General features: G+C 37.1%; 1 protein-coding gene across 9 annotated transcripts in view; it reads left to right on the top strand.

Moving 5' to 3' along the window:
- The window catches only part of Kif1b (kinesin family member 1B), a 148428-nt gene that overhangs the window by 6322 nt on the left and 116116 nt on the right, over window positions 1-25990 (top strand). For all 9 annotated transcript variants that reach the window (XM_015501413.2, XM_015501410.2, XM_048783629.1 and 6 more), the window contains exon 2: window positions 12753-12934. In XM_015501413.2, coding sequence (XP_015356899.1) covers window positions 12829-12934 — 106 coding nt within the window. In that variant the 5' untranslated portion in view covers window positions 12753-12828. The remainder of the gene's footprint in view (window positions 1-12752; window positions 12935-25990) is intronic.

Raw genomic sequence — 25990 nt, 5'->3', positions numbered from 1 at the left:
TTTTTTTTTTTTTTGGTATTGGGGATTGAACCCAGAGTTGCTTAATTATTTGGCCACATCCTTACCCAAGACCCCCTTTTTTAAAAGTAGTTTTTTAGTTGCAGATGGACACAATATCTTTATTTTTTATTTATTTATTTTTCTGTGGTACTGAGGATCGAAACCAGAGCCTCTACCCCTCCCCTTTTTTAAAAAAAATATTTATTTCTTTAGTTTTAGGTGGACACAGTATCTTTATTTCACATTTATGTGGTGCTGAGAATCGAACCTAGTGCCTCATGCATGCTAGGAGAGCGCGCTACCATTTGAGCCATATCCCCAGTCCCTCTACGCCCTTTTTTTAAAAAAATATTTTTTTAGTTGTTGTTGGACCTTTATTTATTTTTGTTTATTTATATATAGTACTGAGAATCAAACAGTGCCTAACACGTGCAAGGCTCTACCACTGAGCCACAACCCCAGCCCCTACCCTACCCTTTTAATTTTCTTTCTTTATTTATTTGGGAGTACCAGGGATTGAACTCAGGGGCACTTGGCCATTGAGCCACATCCCCAGCCCTATTTTGTATTTTATTTAGAAACAGGGTCTCACTGAGTTGGTTAATGCTTCACCATTACTGAGGCTGGCTTTGAATTCAAGATCCTCCTGCCTAAGCCTCCTGAGTGGCTAGGATTATAGATGTGCACCACTTCACCCAACTTATTTTTTATTTTTGAGACAGAACAGGATGTCACTAAGTTGCTTAGGGCCTCACTAAGTTGGTTGATGCTGACCTCAAATTTGTGATCTCTCTGTCTCTGACTCCTGAGTGTTACAGGCATCCTAATACAAGGATGCATGTACTAGCCAGTCAAGATGTCATATTTCGGTAATCCTGTGACTAGGGAAGCTAAAGCAGGAGAATTGGAAGTTCATTTCAGGTTCATGGCCAGTCTTGGCAATTTAGTGAAACCCTGTCTCAAAAATAAAAAATAAAAAGGGCAGGGGATATAGCTCAATGGTAGAGTTCCCCTGTGTGCATACTTAGTATTTTCAACATTTTTTAAGTGAAAGGAAGAAGTATTCTTCAAACATTACTTTAAAAAAAGTAATCTACCTGGTTTCCAAACTGAGAATATAACATTAAAATTTAATGAAACTAAGTCTTCTCTATGAAAAATAAACCTAATATGGTTTAGTTATCTAACTTTATATAAAGATTAATTTGAGTATCCCAGCAGAAAACTCATTATTCAACCTTGGGGAGTTGTATTCTGTAGTTGTTTGATTTTGTGTTTGTCATCTAAAAGAAAACATACCTATTAAACTTTGAGAACCAGTTTATTATATGGCCAGATTAACACCTTTTTATACACAGAAATGTCTAACCTGCATACTTGTCCAGATGGTGAGTTACTTCCCCAAACTGTAGTTGTAAAGGTGTAGTGAGGAGCAGATTTCAGAAAGAAAGTAATCTTGACTAATACTAAACTTGAATTAACCTTTGACTGAATGAAACTCACCATTTCTACCCCATAGCTGAAGTAAATTCAGTCTTTGCCTGGACAATTACAAATGAAATTAATTGTTTTTTGGTGCACTTCTTGGTTTATGAGAATAAAATCATGTCACTAGTAAAAAGGAAGATAATTATTTCTTAATAGCAGTGGCAGGAAGACAATGTCTGATGAATCTAAGCGTTGTCATTGATTTTGCCCATAGAAGACTGTGTCAGTGGCATGTTGGGATTTGGGTGTGGTAGAGTCTCAGTGGATCTGCCCCCCCGCCCCCCAAAAAAGTAAAAGGTAACCAGATATAAAAACTAGTTAACTTCCTAGAAAGGGTCTAGTACTAAAGTAACCAGATTTTAGAACTAGTTAACGGCCTAGAAAGGGTCTAATACTAAATGTCCAAACTTTGGACTTGACCCCACCTGAAAAATTTAAAAAGAAGTGGGGTGCAGTGGTGTACTCACATAAACCCAGCTACTCAGGAGGCTGAGGCAGGAAGGAGGAGGATCCTAAGTTTGAGTCTAACCTAGGCAATTTAGCAGGACCTGCAAGAACTGTAGATTACTTGCCTAACATACATGAAGCCCTAGGTGCAATCTCTCATACCACCAACACATCCCCTCTCCCCCCCAAAAGGGAAAGAATAAATTTTATTTAGAATAGCTTATTTTACTCCATGGGCCATAAGCGCTGTTGTTTTTTGATGCACTTCTTGGTTTATGAGAATAAAATCATATCACTAGTAAAAAGGAAGATAATTATTTCTTAATAGCAGTGGCAGGAAGACAATGTCTGATAAATCTAAAAATTATATTATTTTAGATGGTGGTTGAAACAATTGGGGAGCCTGTGTAGTTGCATTGGAGACTGGAAATCTGATCTTTTAGGAGACCATTTCCATGCAGTCTGATTCTTGGCATTGAGTTAGATTAGAAAGAAGCTTTCCTAATATGACCTGTATCAGTGTGGCCCATGGCTGATTTTTATTCTAGACTCAAAGATCATGAGTAGACGAGTATTTCATATACATACACAAATTCTTACATATTTTGAGATAATTTGTTCATTATCGTCTTGGTCATTGGTACCATATTTGGTCCTAAAATCTTCTTGGTCTTCAGAGAAAGTATTAGATGGAGAAAAGCAAAGACATTATAAAAAAGGATTTTTTTCACAGCATCTTTTTTTTTAATATTTAATTTTTAGTTGTAGATGGACACAACACCTTTATTTTATTTTTATGTGGTGCTAAGGATCGAACCCGGCACCCCAAGCATGCTAGGCAAGTGCTCCACTTCTGAGCCACAACCCCAGTCCCATAGAATCTTTAAAAAAAAAAAAAAAAAAATTTTTTTTTTTAGTTGTTTGGACCTTTATTTTGCTGAGAATTGAACCCAGTGCCTCACACTGAGGATCGAACCCAGGGCCTTGCACGTGCAAGTTGAGCGCTCTACCGCTGAGCCATAACCCCAGCCCTTAATAGGGATTCTTTAGCTATAGAAATTTATTAATTTTTTTTTGTGGTGCCACAGATAGAACCTACATTCTCAAACATGCTACGCAAACTCTCTACTACTTGAGCTGCATACCCAGCCTTCCCTTTTTAATTAAATTTAATATTGAGAGAGGATCTCATCAGATTTTCCAGGCTGGTCTCAAACTTGTCATTATCTTTCCTCAGTCTCTCAGTATCTGGGATAATAGTTGCACTACCATGCCTGACCAGAAATCTACTTTTGATATCTATTCATTCTTTATTTATTCCTTAAATGCAGTTCAACTTGGCATGGCAGTATACCCATGTAATCCTAGCAACTCAGGAGGCTGAGGTAGGAGGATCACAAGTTCCAGGACCCACGCTGGCAACTTCTAACCCTAACCCTAACCCTAACCCTAACTATCCCCAAATCAAAACTTAAAAAGAAAATTCGGGGAGGGGAGTGGCTGGGTTGGAATGTAACCCAGTGGTAAAGTGCCCTAGGGTTTAATCTCCAGTACCAAAACAAACAAAAGAACTGGGGATGTAGCTTAGTAGTAAAGCACCTCTAGGTTCAAAACCCAATATAAATAAATAAATAAGGACTGGGGATGTAACTCAGTGGTAAAGACTCCTGGGTTTAATTCCCAGTACACCCCCATGAAATTCAGTGGAAAAGATTATTTTTTAAATAGATTGCTTGTTGATGTAAATTTGTTACTGTGTAGTGTATTTAAAAGACTGCATTTAAAAAAAAAACACCTATATTCTAATAAGCATGGGGTAAATAAACAATCTATGTATGAGTGTTGAATTAACTAACCATAACATAGGGCAGAATGAAGTCAGTAAAAAAATGAATCAATAAAGCAGTTTTAAGGAACAAAGTAAAAGGAGGTATGACTTTCAACTCAGAAAGGTAGATATTAAGGAATGTATGGTTTAATGCTTCCCACTCCATGGTGACATTTTGACCTCGTCTTTGAAAGATGTGGACTGTGTAATAGTTTGAGAAGGGAGATTGGGTTTCCAACTAACCAAATGTATGATGTAGAAAGAGGGTGGCTGGTAGAGAAAGGCACTTAAAACTGGGCAGTAAAAGCCGAGACCAGGTAAGTAGGTTGAGTTGTGGGGGCCTTGGAATATTTAGGTTATGCTCTGAGGCCATGGAAACCAGTTAGAGATTTTTAAGGAGAGGCAATGACGTGAACTAATCTGTTTTAGGAATATAATCCTGGCAGTTTGGAAATGGATATTACAAAAACAAACCAAAAAAACCAACCCCAAACAAACAAAAACCAAAACAAAACAAAACAAAAAATAAAATCCAAAAACCAAAAATAGTATTATTGCATTATTGTTTATTCACTTTGCTAGAAGATCAATTTGTCCTCTCAGAGTCCCTAATAATCCCATGGTACCTCTGAGAGCAAGTGAAAGTTCTGTAAGATCAAAATTAAGTAATTAGGCAAAAATTAATTGAGAAGTTTTCAAATGAATTAGACCAAAAAGTTTTATTGCCCCTTTAATGTTAGTGAATGCTTCTGGAATTTTTGCTCCATTCCACTTTCCTAATGCTTCTAATTATGTGTCATAAGGAAGAAAAGCTGGTGAGAGGAATAGTCTAGAACTGAGGCTGTGTAAGTGATTTAGAGTATGTGTTGTTACCTTTCCTGCCTGCCTTTCTTTATTGGCTCTTGAAAGCTTGAAAAATATATTTTATGTGAATTATTAAGAAGGGTTGTTCTCAAGTTGGACATGGTGGCCCCTGCCTGTAATCCCTCTAATCTCATCAGCTCTGGAGGCTAAGGCAGGAGGATTGCAAGTTCAAAGCCAGACTCAGCAATGTAGTGAGGCCCTAAGCAATTTAGGGAAGCCTAGGGAGCCCCTGTTTCAAAATAAGAAATAAAAAAGGGCTGGGGTTTTGACAATGGTTAAGTACTCCTGGGTTCAATTCCTGGTACCAAAAACCAACCAAACAAATTAATTAATTAATTAAAGAAGTGTGTGTGTGTGTATGTCTGTGTGTGTGTGTTTTGGTAGTAGGGATTGAGCCCAGGATGCTCTATCACTGAGCTGCATTCCCAGTCCCTCCCCTCTTTATTTTAAATTTTGAGCAAGATCTTGCTAAGTTGCTGAGGCTGGCTTCAAATTTGCATCAGCCTCCTGATCCTCTTGCCTCAGTCCTCTTGCCTCAGCCTCCTGAGTTGCCATCACCTCTGACTTCTGAAACATTTTTTTTTTTTTGTACTGGGGATTGAACCCAGGGGTACTTAACAACTGAGCTACATCCTCAGCCTTTTTTTTTTTTTTTTTGAGACACTAAGTTACAACCTCATTAATATGCTGAGGCTGGCTTTTTTTTTTTTTTTAATATTTATTTATTTATTTTTCGGTGGACACAACATCTTTGTTTGTATGTGGTGCTGAGGATCGAACCCGGGCCGCACGCATGCCAGGCGAGCGCGCTACCACTTGAGCCACATCCCCAGCCCCACTGAGGCTGGCTTTGAACTTGAGCTCCTCCTGCCTCAGCCTCCCAAATTGCTGGGATTACATGTGTTCTCCACTTCCTGTAACTTCTTAAAAATACTCTGTTATTATTGTTTCTCATTGGACTTTCAACTCCATTTAAGATTTATATAACAAGTTCTTTTTCTTTCTTTCTTTTTTTTTTGAGGAGCAAGGAGTTTCAAAACTATTTTGGCAGACATCTATTATTAAAAGTGATACTGTTTATAGTATTAGGGAAGTAACAAAGTAACTTTTTTTTTTCTTTTTGTACCAGGGATTGAACTCAAGGGTCACATCCCCAGCCCTTTTTTATATTTTATTTAGAGACAGGGTCTCATTGAGTTGCTTAGGCCCTTGCTAAGTTGCTGAGGGCTGGCTTTGAATTCATGATCCTCCTGCCTCAGCCTCCCAAGTTGCTTGGATTACAGACATGAGCCATCAAGCCTGGTTATTAACTCTTTTTATAATACACGCAACCATAGTTTCCAATTACTGTGCAGACACTTTTTAAAAATATTTTTATTAATTTTTGATGGACCCTTATTTTATTTACTTATTTACATGTGGTGCTGAGAATCCCACCCAGTGCCTCACACTAGGCAAGTGTTCTACCACTGAGCCACAACCCTAGCCCTACTGTGCAGACTTTTAACTCACAGCCTAACTTGTGCCAGTTTGTAATCCCAGGTAATTGGGAGACTGAGGCAGAAGGATCTCAAGTTTGAGGCTACCCTGGGCAATTTAGCAAGACTGTGTTTTAAAATAAAAAATTAAAAGGTCTGAGGGTTTAGCTCAGTGGTAGAGTTCCCCCTGATTCAATTCCCAGTACCAGAAAACAACAACAAAAACAAAACAGTAACATCAACAACAATAACAACAAAAACCTCACTGGTGAAGATGATTAGTTTTACTGAGAGAGTTAAAAAAATGGTGGTCTGGGATTGTGGCTCAGCCTCAGAGCATTTGCCTAGCATGTGAGAGGCATTGGGTTTGATCCTCAGCACCACATAATTTAAAAAAATAAATAAATAAATTAAATAAAGGTATTTAAAAACAATGGGAAAAATATGTATTTAGATTCATTTAAACATTAGTCTATTGATACATAATAACCAGGAATTCAACAATAAAATTGCTATCTCCAGCACCTTGTGTTTTAGAGGATTAGAAATTTAAGATTGTGTTCTTGTTTTCAGGGAATTTAAAATCTATAGCAGGAACAAAAATAATTTATTCTGCCTGGGGTAAGGTCAAAGAATTGAAAAGTTGGATTCATTCATTCGTTTGTTTGTTTATTTAGTTTTTCAGCACTAGGGATTAAACTCGAACTTTATATGCTAGGCAAGTATTCTACCACTGAGCAATATCCCCAGCTCTCTATAAAGTATTAGAAGAAACAGTTGCTTTTAGTTCAGGAATGTGTAAAGGTCTTGAAAGAATAAATTGGAGTTTGGAAAGAACAGGAGAAGAGGAAGGCATTGTGGGAGAATATTACAGATTAGGCAGAGAACACTTGAACCAAATCATCAGTCTTAACTTCACTTATAAGGCACAGAGGCAAGAAAACACAAGATGATTCTGAAGCTCTCTGGTGGGGGATGGTTAGGGAATGTGGATGGAAGGCTGTGTTTTGTGGTCCTGCAAAAATAGTTTGTTTATGTTTCAGAACAATTTAAAGCTAGTGTGGGGAGTTCTGCCATTGAGTGTAGGGAAAATCAAGATTTTTAAGTGGACAGTGACAGGAATAGACCTGTATTTCAGAGAGACAAATCTAGCAGTATTGTGTAGATGGAACAGATAAAAATGGGAATGTTGTGTAGTATGAATGGGATAGAAGGAAGAAAGAGATAAAGCTGCTTAAGAAGGCCTTGGAGGGGCTCAGTGGTACAGCACCTGCCTAGCATGTGCCAGGACCCCATGTCTATTCCACAGCACCACCACATAAATAAATAAATAAATAAATAAATAGGCAGGCCTCAGAAAGTATTGAAGGCCTAATGGGTATGTTGGTAGAAAAGAAAGAGAAGTGGGAACAGAATGGTGGGAACATTAAAAGAAGTAGAAAAGAGGTAAAAGAGGGCTGGGGATATATAGCTCAGTTGGTAGAGTGCTTGTCTTGCATGCATAGGTCTTGGGTTCAATCCCCAGCAAACCCCCCAACACACACACACACAAAAAAAAAAAAAAAGAAAAAGAAAAGAAAAAGGAAAAGAGGTAAAAGATCTGGTAGTGTTTGGAGGAGAGATATTTTACTGATAAGATAGCTAGATAGAGGAATCAAGCAGTCTCCTGAAAACATGAATTGTATAAGGACTTTGATATTGGAAATGTTAGTATTTTGGTTCATAGTTACAAATGCGTACTACCTTATACCTTATATCAGAAGCACAGTAAAAAGAGGATTTAGCCAGGGCTGTCTTGTTTGTTAAGTCAGAAGTATTCAACACTCCAGTGGGCCCTGGGTAGAACACACATATACATACATAAATTAATTTAAATACCTATAGTATTTAATAACTGTCGGCTCTTTGGCAATCTTGCTTTTTCTATTCCTGATTATTATTATTATTTTTTTTTTGTCTTTTTTGGAACTGGGGGTCGAACCCAGGGCTTTGCGAATGCAAGGCAGACGCTTTGCCACTGAGCTACGTCCCAGCCCTCCTGATTATTTTTTAAATTTTTAAAATTTTTTTGGTACTGGGGATTGATCCTAGGGTGCTTTACCACTGAGCCATGTTGCCAGCCCTTTGAGGCAGGGCCTCCCTCACTAAATGGCTTAGGACCTCGCTAAATTGCTGAGGCTGGCTTTGAACTTGGAATGCTCCTACCTCAGCCTCCTGAGCAGCTGGGATTATAGGTGGCACCACTGCATCTGGCTTTTCTATTCCTGATTATTTTTTAAAATTAGTTTCTATAGATTTTCTTGACTGAAAAAAATATTTGCATATGGTTGATAATGCAAGCTTCTTTTATAACGCTTCCTCCCAAGTTATGCTGTTTATTGGATTAAACAGGGCATCTTGGTCTGTAGATTTTCCCACATTTTGAATTTGGCTGATTGTATCTTTGGCACCTCATCTGAATTGCCTCTTTGCTCCCTATATATCTGGTGAACTGATAGTTAGATCTAAGATTTCATTCTGTTATAACTTCATTTTTTATTTTATGTATATTTTATATTTTGCTAGTTTTCAGAATATTGAGATTTTTCTTTATTATTTTTTTCTTTATTTTATTCACTTACTTATATGTGGTGCTGAGACTCAAACCCAGTGCCTCATACATGCTAGGCAAGTGCTCTACCACTGATTCACAACTCTAGCCCTGTTACAGTTTCTTTCTAAGGGAGTGGGGCAAGGAGGGAATGGGGCAAGAATACTTCCTAGGTGGTGCTGTGTATTTCTGTGTAGTCCATCAAGAGGGGCTATATGACCTTGGTGTCCTACTTCTAGTGGTGTTGAGACTGATCAACTGAGTGGGACATGGTGGTGCATGTCTTGTAATTCCAGCTATTCAGGAGATTGAGTCAGAAGGATTGCAAGTTTGAGGGTCAGTCTGGGAAAATCAGTGAGACACTGTCTCAAAATTTTAAAAGGCCTGGGGATGTAGCTCAGTGGTAGAGCACTTCCTAGCATGCATGAAGCCCTGGGTTCAATCCCTAGCATAGGTGAATGCACATTATATACACAAAACTGATCATTTGGTTTGAGTATTCTCAGCTTCTCCCACCAACCATCCTTACATGCAATGCATTTTAACAGCCAGTGGTATTGTGTCAGAAAGCCTTTATATCAGTAGTGATATTCTAGGTAATATCTTTTCCATTTATTAGCTAGAATTTTTCTGTAAAGAACCTACCCTTGGGCCAGGGTTGAGGGTCAGTGGTAGAGCACTAGCACGTGTGAGGCACTGGGTTCGATCCCTGGCACCACATACAATAAACAAACAAAATAAAGATATTGTGTCCATCTATAACTGCAAAAATATTAAAGCAAGCAAGCTTTTAAAAATAAATAGATAAAATAAATTTTAAAAAAAGGTATTAAAAATAAAAAACCTACCCTCACTGACTATTATAGTTTATCCTGGGATATTTTATATTTTGCTAGTTTTTCAAAATATTGAGATTTTTCTTTATTATTTTTTTTCTTTGGTGGTTCAAAGGGTCAAACCCAGGACCTCATGCATGCTACATACCCCATACCCCAGTCGATAATTTGAGATTTTCTAAAGTGTCATTATAAACTCATAACTTCATGTATTTGATGTTTTCCTTGCAGTTTCTTCTTCTTCTTCTTCTTTTTTTAATGCTTTAATTATCCGGTTTGGTCAGTGAGAGCTCCTTTAGGCTGGCACCCCTGTCCTTTGGACATGATCCATTCATCTTTGATAGGATCTTGCTCTTGGGCACACAAAATGTTCTAGGATTTCCTTGAAATTTCTTGCCCAGACTTGAAATTTTCAAGGAGTGCAAGTTCAAGGAGATTTTTTTAAGAAATAAAATTTTCACCTTAAGAAGCTATTAAAAATACAGGTGTAGTGGTGCATGCCTGTAATTCCAGTGGCTTGAAAGGCTGAGGCAGGAGGATCACAAGTTCAAAGCCAGCCTTAGCAACTTAGGGAGACCCTTTCTCAAAATTAAAAATTAAAAAAATGGGCTGAAAATGTGGCTCATTGGTTAAGTCCTACTGGGTTCAATCTGTGATACCAAAAATAAAAGGAATAGTGCAAGATAGAATGCAGTTATGTAAAACAATAGCAGTGTTTCACAGTGTGTTCCAGTGTTTGAAGTGTAGGAACCATTGATTGATTCCTAGAATGTTTGGGTTAGGTATTTTGGAAGAGATGAGACTGGGTGAGAGAGAGAGAGAGAGAGAAAAAAAAAAAAAAGAGAGAGAGAAAACCGGTATGCCCATTGTTGGGCAGAAATAGGAGGTGTTTGTGGGATAGTGAAGGAGCTTGGCTAGAACAGAGTATCTTCACTTTGGTCTTGATTTTGGAAGCACAGGGGAATATGAGAATGTTCTCACAATTGAGAGCGACAGGGAGAGTCATACTTTAGAAAGGTTGATCTTCTAACATGGTTTAGCAGTAGTTTAAAGCAGTGGTTTTTGTGTAGGGATCTACAACATAATCTTTGAAAGATAAAACAAAGCAAAAACCCTAATGTCAGGATCCTATCTTTAAAGTTTTGTATTAGATAAGCAACTTGTATTAGATTTGCTTCCAGAGACAATTTGTGTTTACTTTTATAAATAGATTAAGCAGTAGCATCTTTTTAAATCTAGTTTTTCCCCTTTTAATTCATGGAGGGGGGAGTCTAGGCTCATTTGCTTTTCAAAAGACTGCTGTGTGATTTTGTTTTGTGTAACTCTGTTTGATTCTATTGAGTCAAAGACTAAAATTCAAAGAAGAGTTCATCTGTTTCAAGTATTCTAGACATGTGGTAGTGAGTCCATGGATTAGGGAGGGGAAGGCAATGAGGAGAAGAGGTAGGAGGGACCACAACAATGCAAATTTCTGTCTGAAAAGTTTTCCTATGGTTTGTCATGAATAATGTCAATACTAATACAAGGATTCTAAGAGAAGAAAACAAAGATGACCCCAGAACTTAAATAATGGGGCCTGGGAGAATGATGTTGGCAGAAATGGGAAGATTGAAAAATTATTAGTTTGGGAAAGAAGATATGGACATGATGAAAGTTGAGATGATGGTTATATATTAAAGGAAACTCTAGGAGGTTGAAATGTGTTTGATATCATGTTTTATCAGAATGCATCATCTTTTTGGCATGGTATTTAACTGGTGAATACAAGATATACTATATCAATTGGAGGGTATAATAATTCCCAAAGTTTTCATTTGATAAATGCAATCACAAAAATATTTGATATGTTAAATAAAGTACTATTAGTTCCATATAAAGTGAAATGAAAAACAGATTGGAAAAAACATTGCAACATATATAAAAATATTAGTATTAAAAATATTGTGATCATTTAAAGCAAAACCAAAAATCAGCAAATAGGCAAAGACTCAAACAGATGATTCCCACAGCTCGGTAATCCAGTTCATTAATTTATTTGTTCAACAAACACTGAGCTCTTCAAACAGGTACTGTTCTAACTGCTAGCACATAGGACAGGAGATCTCTGAATACTTTGGTATGGCCTGAGAGATGGACATTGATACTACTGCTAGGAGAATTAGTGCACTGAGGTAGAGAGTGACTCGGGTTTTATTTTTTGCCTTTTCCTGGGGAAAACATTGGTAGTGTTGTGCCACTGAAGGTTAGTATTTCTAAACTGTTTAATTATGTGGAAAAAAATTAGTCAGATTTAAATACTGGTTGGGTTCCCTGATAATTGGACTCATAAATACTTTTCTTTTTTAACTTTTCCCTTTTCATTTTATTCGTGAATATTAATAGAGTAATGAATAGAGTGTAGAATTCTTCCTGACTAGAGAGAGAGAGAGGTTGCTTCTTGTGGAGATTACATACTTTTTTTTTTTTTCACTGAAGAGTGTTGATGTTGTTCTGTTGGGATGGGAATTATTCCTCAGAAAATATTAATATATTTTTTTTTCTGGCTTCTTTTAGTAGTGAAATGTAGTGATTTCACTACATTCTGCCACGAGTCCCTGGCACATCTGAAGTGTAGGACCTGAGTCTGTGGGAATCTTCTCTGCTTATTGTGTAGAGTGCTCCTGCAGGTCAAATGGGATGCATGCCAAGGAACTTCCAAGTTAATCACTGCATAGGGGTAATTAAAGGAGCCAGCACAAACTTATCTCTGTCCTTTGCTGTTTAATTACACATGGTATAACCAAATGGTTCAAACTGTAATTAAAAGTATAAAATTCAATACATTTCTTTAAAGAAAGGAAATAGGGGGTTTGCAGATGGGAAGTTAGCTGTTCAAGGAACTCTTTTAACAAATAAACATTGTAAATTTTTCATTTACCTTTGAAGATTGATCCAGAAATACAGAAAGCAAGATAGATGCCTTTTTTTTTTGTTGTTGTTGTTGTTTTAGAGTTTTAAAAGTTTAGGGACTTTTTTTTTTTAGATATGAGAAGGAGATAATAGAGTAGGAAACCAAATTTCTTTCTTCAATATTTGATAATTTACTACTAGCTATATGACTTGTTGGGGGAGAAAGGGAATGAGATTTCTAGAAGTGAAAATAAGTAGAACTCTTAGGCTTCAGTTTGCTTGTGTTTCCTTTAATTTTGACTATCTTGTATGGAACCTTTTTCTTTTTAAAGGAAACTTGAACATAACTTCAAAAGAAGATTTGATACTTTATTTCTGGACTGCATATACATTACAAAGGCCATCAGAATGTCGGGAGCCTCAGTGAAGGTTGCTGTCCGTGTGAGGCCCTTCAATTCTCGAGAGACCAGCAAGGAGTCCAAGTGCATCATTCAGATGCAAGGCAACTCGACCAGTGAGTGCATATTCTCAGTTCTGTATCTCACCTTCTTCACCTCCCTCCCTGCCCTTCTTTCTGTGATCAGAATAAATGAACATTTGTATGTTAACACTTTGAACTTTGCCATTCTGAATGATCCATTCATTGCTTCCTCCTCTGAGATATTTGCTGCAGTACTTAAATGTGGACTGTGTATTTTGCTCTTTATAATTGGAAACCATGAATAAATGAACTGATTTAGCTATTATTAATGCCTTCTAAGTAGTTGACATCTTAATGACAGTAAAGATGTAAGCAGAGATTTTATTAAATCATGACATAAAATAGCTATGAAAGTCCTGAGAGAGAGAGAGAGAGAGAGAGTGAGAGAGAGAGAATTTTTTAATATTTATTTTTCAGTTCTCGGCGGATACAACATCTTTGTTTGTATGTGGTGCTGAGGATTGAACCCGGGCCGCATGCATGCCAGGCGAGCGTGCTATTGCTTGAGCCACATCCCCAGCCCTTCTTTCTCTATTTTAAATAGCATTTGAACTTGCCAAGATGGTCTTAAAATTTATCTTCCTAAATGGGCGTGGTAACACATGCCTGTAATCTCAGCAGCTAGAGAGCCTTAGACCAGAGGATCATGAATTCAAAGCCATCCTCAGCAACTTATCAAGGATCTAAGCAACTCAGTGAGACCCTTTCTCTAAATAAAATATAAAAAAGGGCTGGGGATGTGGCTCAGTGGTTGAGTGCCCCTGAGTTTAGTCTCTGGTAAAAAAAAAAAAAGTTTCTGAGATTGGCTTCAAACTTGCAATCCTCCTGCTTCAGCCTCCAGAGTCGCTGGGTCATGGGCATATGCCACTGTGCTTGGCCTTCTTCAGTAACGTTTAAATAAGGTTAAACATATTTATTTCCACAAACATTTATTTATAAAGAAATTTTTAAAAAGGGGGCAGGTAGGCTGGGGATATGGCTCAGTGGTAAAGCAGTCCTTGGTTTAATCCCTGCTACCAAAAAAAAAAAAAAAAGAAAAAGAAAAGAAAAAAGAAAGAAAGAATGTAATGTGACTTGGGTCTGTGGGCAAAAAATTTATTATTTAAAATACAGGCAGGCTCTTCTATCTTTAAATCTATAATTTTTGCAATAGAGAAGAATCATTGATCTTTCAGACAAAATTCTAAAGTAACCATTTTGACCTCATCTGTCTGCTGGTGGTCAATATTTGTTCCATAAAAGCCAGCTAGATATTGCAGCCCACATTTCAGGATAGTTAATATAGAACTTAAAGTATTTCATTGATAAATGCAGTATAACTTCTCATTTGTCTGATTGTACATGATGTAGAGTTAAACAGGTCATGTAATTATGTATGTACAGGGTAATAATGTTTGATTCATTCTACTATCATTCCTACTCCAATATCCCCCCCTAATTTGACGACACCCTCCCCCCATTGGCTTCCGCATATCAGAGAAAACATTTGGCCTTTGGTTCTTTGGGATTGGCTTATTTTGCTTAGCATAATGTTCTCCATTTCCATCCATTTACCGGCTAATTTCATTCTTCTTTAAGGCTGAGTAATGTTCCATTGCATGTATATACTACAGTTTTTTAAAATCCATTCATCTATTGAAGGGCATCTAGGTTGATTCCATAATTTGACTATTGTGAATTGAGCTGCTATAAACATTGATGTGGCTGTGTCACTGTAGTATGCTGATTGTATGTCCTGTGGGTATAAACCTAGGAGTGGGATGACTGGATCAAGTGATGGTTCCATTCCAAGTTTAAAACTGGTTTTTAAATAAAGATTCAAGTCATGGGTGCGGTGGTGTGTACTTATAGTCCCAGCTACACAGGAAGCTGATGCAGGAGGATTGCTTGTGTCCAGGAGTTCAAGGCCAGGCTGGGCAACATAGCAAGATCCTATCTCAGAAAAAGAAAGAAAGAAAGAGAAAAGAAAAGGAAAAGATTCAAAAATAGTAGTCTAGCCAGGTATGGTGACACATTGCCATCCTTTTTTGTTTTTTATTTTGAGACAAGGTCTTGCTAAGTTGTTTAGGGCCTCGGTGAGTTACTGAGCCTGGCCTTGAAGCTGTGATCCTCCTGCCTCAGCCTCCCAAGTCACTGGGATTACAGGCATGTGCCTCCTGCCTCTCAATATTGTTACATTGGGGACTCAGGCTTCAGTCAGAGTTTTGTTGAAGACAAACCATCTTTAAACTCTTGTAAAGTTTTTCTGTAGAGAAATAAATGTGGGTTTGCTTGTTTTCTGATTTTGCTAGTATGGATTAAAACTCACTAAAATGGACCGGGGATGTAGCTTGCCTAGCATGCATGAAATTCTGGATTCAATCCCCAGTACTGGGAGAAAAAAAGAAACCTTACTAAGAGATTATGATTATAATTATATTTTTGGTACTGGGGATTGAGCCCAGGGTTTCAAGCATGCAAGGCAAGTACTCCATGATTGACCCATATCCCCAGCCCTAAGAGATTGTTGATGGCTAATCAAGAAGGAGTTAGGTCTCGTATCTAGGCTAGGCAACTCACTATTTGACTTTATTATTTTAATTGTATTAAAAATGAAGTCAGGGGCTGGGGATGTGGCTCAAGCGGTAGCGCGCTCGTCTGGCATGCGTGTGGCCCGGGTTTGATCCTCAGCACCACATACAAACAAAGATGTTGTGTCTGCCAAAAATGAAAAAATAAATATTAAATTCTCTCTTTCTCTCTCTTAAAAAAAATGAATTCAGTTTAGAGGATAAAGTAAAATCATCCAAATGTGATATTCAGTCTGGAAGAATTTCAGATGTTTTAATTTGTGTCGAAAGCAAATTGAAGAAGGAAATAAGATTTTTAGTTAAATCTTTTGAGAATAGGTCTATAAAATTTTAGAATTGGTTGGGATATAAATTCTACTCACCCATTTTGGCTTATCTCCCACAAAAATCTCCAGAATTATTAAAAATATTGATATATCTTTTTTTTTAAAGAGAGAGAGAATTTTTTAATATTTATTTTTTAGTTCTCCGCAGACACATCTTTCTTTCTTTGTGGTGCTGAGGATTGAACCTGGGCTGCACGCATGCCAGGCGAGCGAGCTACCGTTTGAGCCACATCCCCAGCCCTTGATATATCTTTTGATTAAATATTATAGATGAAATGTCTGGGTTCCCAATCTTTTAAAATTATTGCATTGTATTTATACATAATAATGGGGTTCATTTTGAACACAAAGTAAATATTCAGTTAGAGAATACTAGTATGTGAAATATACTAGTGCTATACTAGTATTTGAAAACCCATCTCTGGACCACCTCAAGCACATGCTGAACTGCTAATGATTTCTTTTAACACATATTGTTCAAAACTGGACTAATGGCTCTGCTCTGCCTTGCCCTTCCTTTCTTTCCCTTTTACCTTTTTGAGAGTCTGCTGTAAAATGAGTGTATAGTAGTTGGAGAGACTAATGCATCATTGGACCCTACCTTTTTATGGCGTCCTTAAAGTTTGTGATAGGAGATACCAAGATATACACAAATAACTAATATAGAATGAAAGTGATCAAATGATAATTGCCATTAAAAAAGTGTTTTTAAAAAGTAGAAGTGTGAGTTTGGAAAAGAGTAAATGCAAGGAGTCATTGATGAAAAATAGTGGTTAAGCTGAACCTTGAGGAATGAATAGGATTTAACCTAATATACCAGTGTAGTGGATGTTTGGAATATTAATGGTTAAGTGGTGGGTTTAGATGGGGAGAGTGCATACATTCTTGCAAAAATGAGATGAAATGAGTATGCTGTAGCCATGTGTGTTAGCTTCATTAAAAGGCTGCTGTGCTGGCAAACTGGCCTGTATTGCTGCTCACAGGGATTATAGCTGATTGCACATGGAATGCAGTGGAATATTCCTGCTATCAGATCTTTTATGAAAAAGTAGAAAAGTATAAAGAGTGCTTTAGGGAATGCAAAATCTGAAAACTGAGTAGCAGCCATTTTACTTAAGCACTTTCTGATTTTGAAGGAAATATTTTCCATGGCCTAGATAAATGTTACTGCCTTGACATTTTAGAGTCCTGAGTGCATACAAATGTCTTTGTTCAATGATATCATTATATTCCAAGTTTCTCCCACTTAGGAGGCATTTTTTATTTTATTTATTTATTTTAAATATTTTTTTATTAGTTTCTCAAGACATTACAATGATTTTGACATCATACATTTGATTCAAATGGGGTACGTAATCTCATTTTTCCATGTGTACAGATTGCAGGATCACATTGGTTATACAGCAGGAGGCATTTTTTATTGTCTAATTTGTAAAAAGGAAAATGGGGGAGTTAATGATTTAACTGCTCACGTTTATGTGTAAATCTGGAGATAGTGAACCTTCATAAATTGAGAGAAACAGGAGGTATATATAAAGCTGGTGTTTCACTTATGATGTGAGATATATACTCCATTGGGTGATTGAGTTGCAGTATTTTGTTTTATTCTTCCTTTGCCCAGGGTCTTCCACTGAGCTATATTCCCTGCCTTTTTTAGTTTTTTTTTTTTTTTAAAGACAGGGGCTTACTAAATTGCCAGGACTGACCTATACTTTGGAATCCTCTTGCCTCAACCTCCTGAGTAGCTGGAATTACAGACACACTCTGCCATGCCTGGCAAGCCCTTTTTATTTTATTTTGAGACAGGGTCTCCCTAAGTTGCTCAGCCTGGTCTTGAACTTTCAGTCTTCCTCTTTCAGCCTCCCCAGTAGCTAGGATTTAGGCCACCACACCTGGCAATCTCAGTTAATCTTGCAAATAAAGATGTTGTATACATATGCCTGCTCATAGTAGGGAATAGGGCATATCATATACAAGGCATGTAAGTCCTTGCTTATAGTATGCTCATTTCAAAACCTTTTAGCCAGGTGTTTGCTCTTTTCCTTTCCAAAGTGGGGAATCTTTAATTTTTTGTATGTTTTTTCCACTTTTTAAACTGGTGAATTATAATTTTATGTAATGATGGGATTCATTATTACTTACATGTACACAATGTAACAGCATAATTTGACCAATGTTATTTCCCAGTATTTTGCTCCCCTCATCCCTCCCCTGGACTCTTCCCTCTACTCTACTGATCTCTCTTCTGTTTTCATGATATTCCCTCCATCCCCATACCTTTATTCTCCTTTTTCTTATTTAGCTTCCACCTATGAGAGAAAATATTTGACCCTTGACTTTTGGGAGCTTGGCTTATTTTGCTTAGTAGTATTCTCATGTTTTATTCATTTTCTTGCAAATGACATAATTTCATTTGACTTCTTTTTTTAAAATATTTATTTTTTTAAATACCTTTATTTATTTATTTTTATGTGGTGCTGAGGATCGAACCCAGGGCCTCACACATGCTAGACGAGCACTCTGCCTCTGAGCTACAACCCCAGCCCTTATTTGACTTCTTTATGGCTGAATTAATCTTCTTTGGGTATATGTACCACATTTTCTTTATCTGTTCATCCACTGATGAACACCTAGGCTGGTTGGTTCCACAGTTTGGCTCTTGTGAATTGTGCTGCTATAAACATGGAGTAGCATAATTGGATCACATTGGTGGTTCCATTCCTAGTCTTTTGAGGAAACTTCATACTGGAATCTTTACTTTTACAGTCAAATGTTCATTGATTAAATGATTCTCATTTACTGGAATAAAAGAAGGTAAGCAACAAGAATATAAAGAGGTTTATAGGGGCTGGGGTTGTGGCTCAGAGGTACAGCGCTCACCTAGCACATGTGAGGCACTAGGTTTGATCCTCAGTACCACATAAAAATGAAATAAAGATTTTTTTTTTAAAAGAAGAGGTTTAACCCACTTGAATCAAAGTGTGGAATATGATATGTCAAGAAATTTGTAATGTTTTGAACAACCAACAATAAAAAATTAAAAAAAAAAAAAAGAAGAGGTTTATAGGGCATAGGGAGAGAGTTTAGTAAACTATCGAAATCAGATTGGCTACCAGTGGCAGTAAACTTTTTAAAAATTCTGAAATGCAACACTTTTCTTGTGGTTAGGACTTGCAGCTATAGCAACAAGGGAGTGTGTGTGTGTGTGTGTGTGTGTGTGTTTGGAGATGGTGAGTAAAAATAAAGGTGCCTCTGAAATGATGCTACATTTACTCAACTGGAGTTGGTTAAAAGCAGTTAAAACAGGTCAACAAAGGGGAAAGTCTAGGACCTGAGCCTGATGATCCATGGCTTTCTTTTCCTTCAGGGATATTGACTAATTAATAGCACATTTCCTCTGCAGTGTCAGAGTTGGGGAAGACATGATCCTTGAGGCTACCTTTCTTTGTCAGACATGTCTGTTGGCCACTGATTTGGCTGGGGACCATTGTCACCCTGATCCTTCTGCCCCCTTTCAGTTTTTAAATTACCATTTCCCTTCCCTTCCCTCATAATTTAACACATACTTTGTTATTTCTTCTACATCCAACACAGTTTTATTTAGTAGTTCATGACTTCTCATGTGGTGGATTGCTAAGTTGACATTCTGAAATGTATCTCTATATTTATAATGTTGTTTATTCTGCTTAGATAAAGTTTATGGTCATAAAGAGGATATTAGATTGTGCCATTTGTAGATATCAGGTGTATTTTTTTGTTGTTGTATACATTTAAAAACACTATTGCATTTGATTACTTAGACATATCATAGAAAGGCATTTTGTTTGTAGTGAAAGGAAAATTGTTTTGGTATGTTATACACATATCTTCTAAATTTATCTGCTTCTGATCTTCTTGGTTTTGGAAATGAAGATAACTTTGACATTTGTCAATAAAGTATTGATTGGTTATATGAATACAATTTAATGGCATATTGGTGTTGAAATCATTTTTTTCTTCTTGGCATATCTTGCAGTTTTTCTCAAGTTCTTGCTGTAGAATTTGTATTTATAGCACTGCCTTGGGAGCAACTGAGGATTGCGTGTTTTGGTTGCTTCAGTGAACAAAAGAGGATTCTTTTGACTTAAGTATGGTTTTGCAGCAGTAATTGCTCTCTGTGACTTTCATTGTTTTCTTTACATTAGGAAAATACTGGGAGTTATTGTTCAGGGAAAAGTATTATTCTGTAATTATCTTGGGTATTTATCTGTTTTCCAGCAAATTAGAATAAGTAGCATGCTTATTTCTTATTTAACAGCTCTTTAATCTGGCTATCAGGGTCCTCCTCTTCTCTGCAGTACTTCAGTCATGTCCTCTTGGACTAAGTGCTGATAAGCAGTTTTCACTTGACAAAATGTGTCTCATAAGAAAGACAGCAGCCTGAAGGGGAAAAGAAATAATTCTGAGGTTGTGTTTGATGTCTCTTTTACCTTCCTAAAATAAGTGTTCAGTAAATTGAATTTGCTTTACCTTTCTCTTATCATTTGCTATATATAATTTTTCTTCTGAATTAGTAACAACTTCTTTCAAATATCTACTGAACAATTTTTTTTTTTTTTTTTTTTGCTACTCACTTGACCACTGAGCCACATCCTTCTTTTGTGTTTTATTTAGAGAAGGGTCTCACTAAGTTGCACCTTGCTGTTGCTGAGGCTGGCTTTGAACTCGCAACCTTCCTGTCTCAGCCTGCAGAGCCAGCTGCAGGAATTATAGGTGTGCTCCACCGTGCCTGGCTTTGAACAATATTTTTAAAAATGTCTTTAAAATAGATCAAAATGAGGCTTAGAGTCTCAGGAAACTTTTGTTTGAGGAATGCCAATTTTTTTTTTCTTTTGTAGCAAATAATAGCATATTACTGTTCTTCCAAGACATTGACTGCTTCTCTAACTCTTGTCAAGGAGTTGTCTTCTGGTGTTTTACCTAGTGTCAACTTTACTCCATCAGTATCACAGCTTAACACTGTTAATTAAAAAAAATACAAAAGGTAGATAATTTGTTAGCTCTCATAGCGCAGGTTCTACCTGTTGTCTTTGTCCCTTGTTTTAGAACACTTTACTGACATATTTAGTATATCCATTAATGAGATAAACCTATTAGCTCTAGAATGTAAAAATACCATGTTAAAGTCTTTTGTTCTGAAAACAAAAGTAATTGAAAAATTGGAAAATAAAAAAAAATAAAGAAAAATCATTTCTAATCTTACCACTCAGAGACGTTACTGTTAACATCTCGATGTGTCTGCTGCTCTTTTCCTTTCTTATACCTGTACACATAATAAATTTTTTGCACACGCATGTGCGCGCGTGCGCGCACACACACACACTCTACTTTTTAGCTTGCTTCTTCTCATCTGCTGTTTTCAGTGTAACTATTTTTCTACATGACTTAGTGACTATATAAAATTCTATAATATGGTCTTTTTTTTGGGTAGGGTTCCTTCTAATTCATGTAACACCTCCATAACTTTTTCTTTTTTGGCACTGGCTATTAAACCCAGGGGCGCTCTACCACTGATCTATACTTCCTAGTCCCCCCCCCTTAAAAATAATAATTCTATTTATTTATTTATTTATATGAGGTGCTGAGGATCCAGTCCAGTGCCCCACACATGCTAGATAAGCACTCTGCCACTAAGCTACAGCCCAGCCCCCCTTTTCTTAAATATGCTTAAAAATAAGATTTCAGGGCTGGGGTGTACCCATATTTTATTTAATTCATCATGTGTTTTCAGGTACTAGAGCTTTAAATTCTTATTAAATGGAGATGTTAGGTTAGGGTGTGTAGCTCAGCATTAGAGTGCATGTTTAGCAGGTGCAACAAACTGGGTTCAATTTCCAGCACACACAGGCACAAAAAAAAGTGTTGCATGGTTATTGTAAGGATCAAATGAAATAATATGGTATTTTAAAATATTTTGTCATTAATTTTAATTCGTCACTAAATTACTTTCAGTGAGAAAATATAAGGGCAAAAATTATTGAAGCCATCACAAAGTTGGAGGGGGCTTTTTTTTTGTTTGTAGTTGGAATTGCTTTTTATTATATAATTTAAACTTCCTTAACTACTTAAATAAATTGTTGTCACATCAAATCATCTAAGAGAGACAATGGGAAAATTTTTTTAATAGGAAATCTAGTCTTCTTTCTTTGTTGCTTTTCATCTTACTCTCTAGTCATTTGAGGTCGCTTTGATGAATATCCAAACTGAACTTTATGTTGCTTTTATATGTGCTTTTGTTGGTTTCTCATGTCCAGAGGTTGGTTCATCCCTTTCCTTTCCTTCCCTTCCTTCCTTCCTTCCTTCCTTCCTTCCTTCCTCCTGTCCTTCCTTCTTTGCAACTCTCAAGAGATGCTTTGGAGTTCATTTTTAAAAGTTCATGCCAGTAACATGGTGCTGATTGCTTTTGGTAGTTGCCCAGTGAAATGTGAAGCCTTGTAATGGGAGCCAACAGTCTGGAGAGCGGTTAGTTTTAAAGGAACCACTACTTCTAGTCCTGTTAGGCACAGTGGGCATTCATAGATTTAATTTTTGCTCTTTCAAGGAATGGGTATTGTAATAGGCTAAGACTATTTTTAACTGTATTGTTGGATGAAGTCTTACAAGTGGTAGGAATAAGAAATATGAAATTTTCAAATGTCTATGGGAAATTAGGTTTTTGATGTTTAGCATACAGGCCACCAAACTTTCAGAGTTTTTAGACTTATCTTAGATATACATAGTAATGGAAGTAGTGTGATGACTGTTAGTAACGCACTGAGGATGGGCATCCAAATTAAGGAGGGGTGGGAGGGGAAAGGTAGGAAATGTCTGAGAGGCCTTTGTTTTTGAGAACAGGGAACTGAAGGGCCAGAATTAGCAGAAGCTGCACAATGAGGAAATGATTTAACTACATGTATTGTTTCCCCAGACATTGTTCTGGTCTGATACCAGAGTTCCTTTCATTGTGAATAAACTTGAGGAGGCAAAATGGGTGAAAGGAAAAACAAAAACCTTTACTTTTTAAATTGCCTTTTGTTGAGGAAAAATACCATGATTAGTAATTAACAACAATAAACATTTTAAGCTGTGCCAGGCACACTTAGGCACCACCACAATAATCTTCCTATATTCACAGAAGGTGGCACTGAGGCCTGGGGGTGCTAGCCCACTTGCCTAGGCTCTCACAAATCTGGGAATTGGGAGAACCAGAAAATGTACTTGGCTGCCTGCTCCTCATTTTTTTCTTTTGTCACCTCTTTTTTTTTTTTTTTTAATGCATTTTGTTTTTTTATTATTATGTGGTGCTGAGGATCGAACCCAGGGCCTTGCACATGCTAGGGGAGTGCTCTACCACTGAGCCCCAGCCCCAGCCCCAGCCCCTTCTGTCACCTCTTAAGATAGTTTTTCCACTTTTCTGTGCAGCAATCCTGAATGTCTTTGTCTAATTTGAATTTTACTGTTAGGTTAATATTTATCTTGGTGTCTCTTCTTGAAAGAGTAAAGTCATGAAAAAAGGGAGGGGATCATAATTACCAGTATAGAAATCTTTGGGTCTCTTGGATTCAGTGCTCCAAACCTTTCAGATTGTTTCTCTTTAAAATTATTAAATTTGTTTAGGAAGAGCAGAACTGTTATGTGAGAGTTTCAAGAATATTATATCTAGTTTATTTTATGTAATAGTGATCACATAATGGCACTAAGGAATTGCAGGTTTTTTTTTTTCCTCATGTTGCATATTTATTTATTTATTTATTTGGTGCCAGGGATTAAACCTAGGGGCACTTAGCTAGATCCCTAGCCTTCCCCCCCATTTTTAAAATTTTTACTTTGAGACTCTTTTGGGGGGTGAATATCAGGGATTGAACTCAGGGGAACTCATCCACTGAGCCACATTCCCAGCCCTATTTCATATTTTATTTAGAGACAGGGTCTTGCTTAGTGCCTTGCTTTTGCTGAGCCTGGCTTTGAACTCGGGATCCTCCTGCCTCAGCTTCCTGATCCGCTGGGATACACGTATGTGCCACCATGCCCAGCATTTTGAGACTTAAAAAAAAAAAAAAAGAAAAAGAAAAAACTTTTAGTTGTAGATGGACACAATACCTTTATTTTATTTACTTTTATGTGGTGCTGAGGAGTGAACCCAGTGTCTAAGATGTGCTAGGCAAGAGCTTACCACTGAGCTACATACAACTCCAGCCCCTTGAGACAGTTTGACCTAGTTGCTTAGGGCCTTGCTACTTTGCTGAGGCTGGCTTTGAGCTTGTGATCCTCCTGCCTCAGCCTCCCAAGTTTCTGGGATTACAGGTGTGTGCCGTTGCACCTGGATATATATTTATTTTCTTGAACTCTGGGATTCAGATTATGATGAACACATATGGTACATTTATGCCTGTTTTGTAAGATTAGAATCTAAGTTTGTTATTTTAAAATGATGAAGGAGCTTTATGATAGGTCTTTTGCTCAAACTTGCTTTATGACAATATGCTTTGTGTAAAGATTTTACTATATTTCCAGAATATATTGCTGTGAGAAGGGGAAGGGGCTGTCTATGGGTTTTGCTTTTATGGTTTTAAAATATAATTGGCACATACAGTATTTTTATTGTATACCATTTTTTTGTATATATGTTTTAGTTGTAGATGGACATAATGTGCTTATTTTATTTATTTATTTTTATGTGGTGCTGAGGATCGAACCCAGGGCCTTGCACGTGTGAGGCAAGCACTCTACCACTGAGCCATAACTCCAGCCCCCCCATTTATTTAATTTATTTATTTTTTTATTTGGTGCTGAGGATCGAACCCAGTGCCTCATGCAGGCTATGAAAGTGCTCTTCTACCGAGCTACAACCTCAGCCCTAATTGTATACCATTTAAAAAAATTTTTTTTCCTTTTAGTATTTTTTTAGTTGTCAATAGACTTTTATTTTATTTATTTATATGCGGTGCTGAGAATCGAACCCAGGGCCTCACACATGTTAGGCAAGTGCCCTACCTCTTAGCTACAACCCCAGCCTATATACTATTTTTTCTTAATTTTTGTTATTTGAGGATTTTGGAAGAGGAAGGTTGTACTGAAGATACCACTGGAATTTTTAACAAGCCGGGAACATGCTTTGTGAGAAAAGTTAATATAAAGTTACAGTGTTGCTATACTGATATGTTAATTATAGCCACAGACAAAATCTTAGTAGTTTGCTAGCAACAGTATAATTACTACATTAGAGACTTTGAGATATTAGATAAACACATTTATCCTGCAGGATAAAAAGGCTTTTAAGTACAAATGTTGTTTTGACTGCCTTATTTTCTAGGGCTCAGTGATGAAAACATCATTTCTGCATAAAGATGGCAAGATAATAAAATTGGAAAAAAGACAAGGAGAAAAAAGGGTTAAATTGAGACATTTAACAGACTTTATATGGCTAGTAATTTTGACTTGGAGTGGCTCCAAGAAAGAGAATGTGGTCAGCTGTGATTCATAAATAACATTTTGTGATCACTGTTTTGAAGATGTTTCTCATGGATAAGGGTAAAGACAGCCTTGATAGTAAGGACACTATCCTGAGTGTCCTTGGCTTTCCTGAGGTAACCAGTGTTGGCTATAGCATGAGGACAAAATTTGAAGACAGAGTGAAGGTATGAGGGTTCTATGGAGAGGATGAATGAGGGGTCATCCTTTTGGACTTGAGGGGAAAACATTCAGGTCTTACATGTTGTGGCTGCCTTTCAGATTCATGAAGGAAGACTCAAGAAAACAGCTTTGAAAGCAGACAAGATTTGGATGGTTACTGGATCCAGGGCCCAAAGGAGCAGGTTAGCAGAGCAAGGGATTGGAAAATCACGAGACAGTCTGAGCAAAGACTCATTCCCTGGGGAGTCCTGAAGTTGGTTTTAATGAAGATCATTGTAGTAATGGTAGGAAACATAGTTTGCCTGCCTTCTGAATCACTTTCATATCCTGGCTGCCATACCCGGTGCCCTCCCTATTGCCTTCCTCTAGGCCACTCTCAGTTCTTCACCCAAACAGTCCTTTGTCCTTATTTCTCTATCTCCAGAGAAGACAGACCCTGCAGGTGATTTCATCCAGTCCCAAGCCTTTAAATGCCATTGGAACAATGACTCCCAGGTTAATTTCTTCTGCCTGTATCTTTCTGTAGGACTCTTCCTAGAGTT

The sequence above is a fragment of the Marmota marmota genome, unplaced genomic scaffold (assembly GCF_001458135.2).
Source record: "Marmota marmota marmota unplaced genomic scaffold, marMar, whole genome shotgun sequence".
Taxonomy (NCBI): Eukaryota; Metazoa; Chordata; class Mammalia; order Rodentia; family Sciuridae; genus Marmota; species Marmota marmota.
Note: the sequence above shows the minus strand (reverse complement) of the source record. Positions and strands in the feature narration are given on the sequence as shown.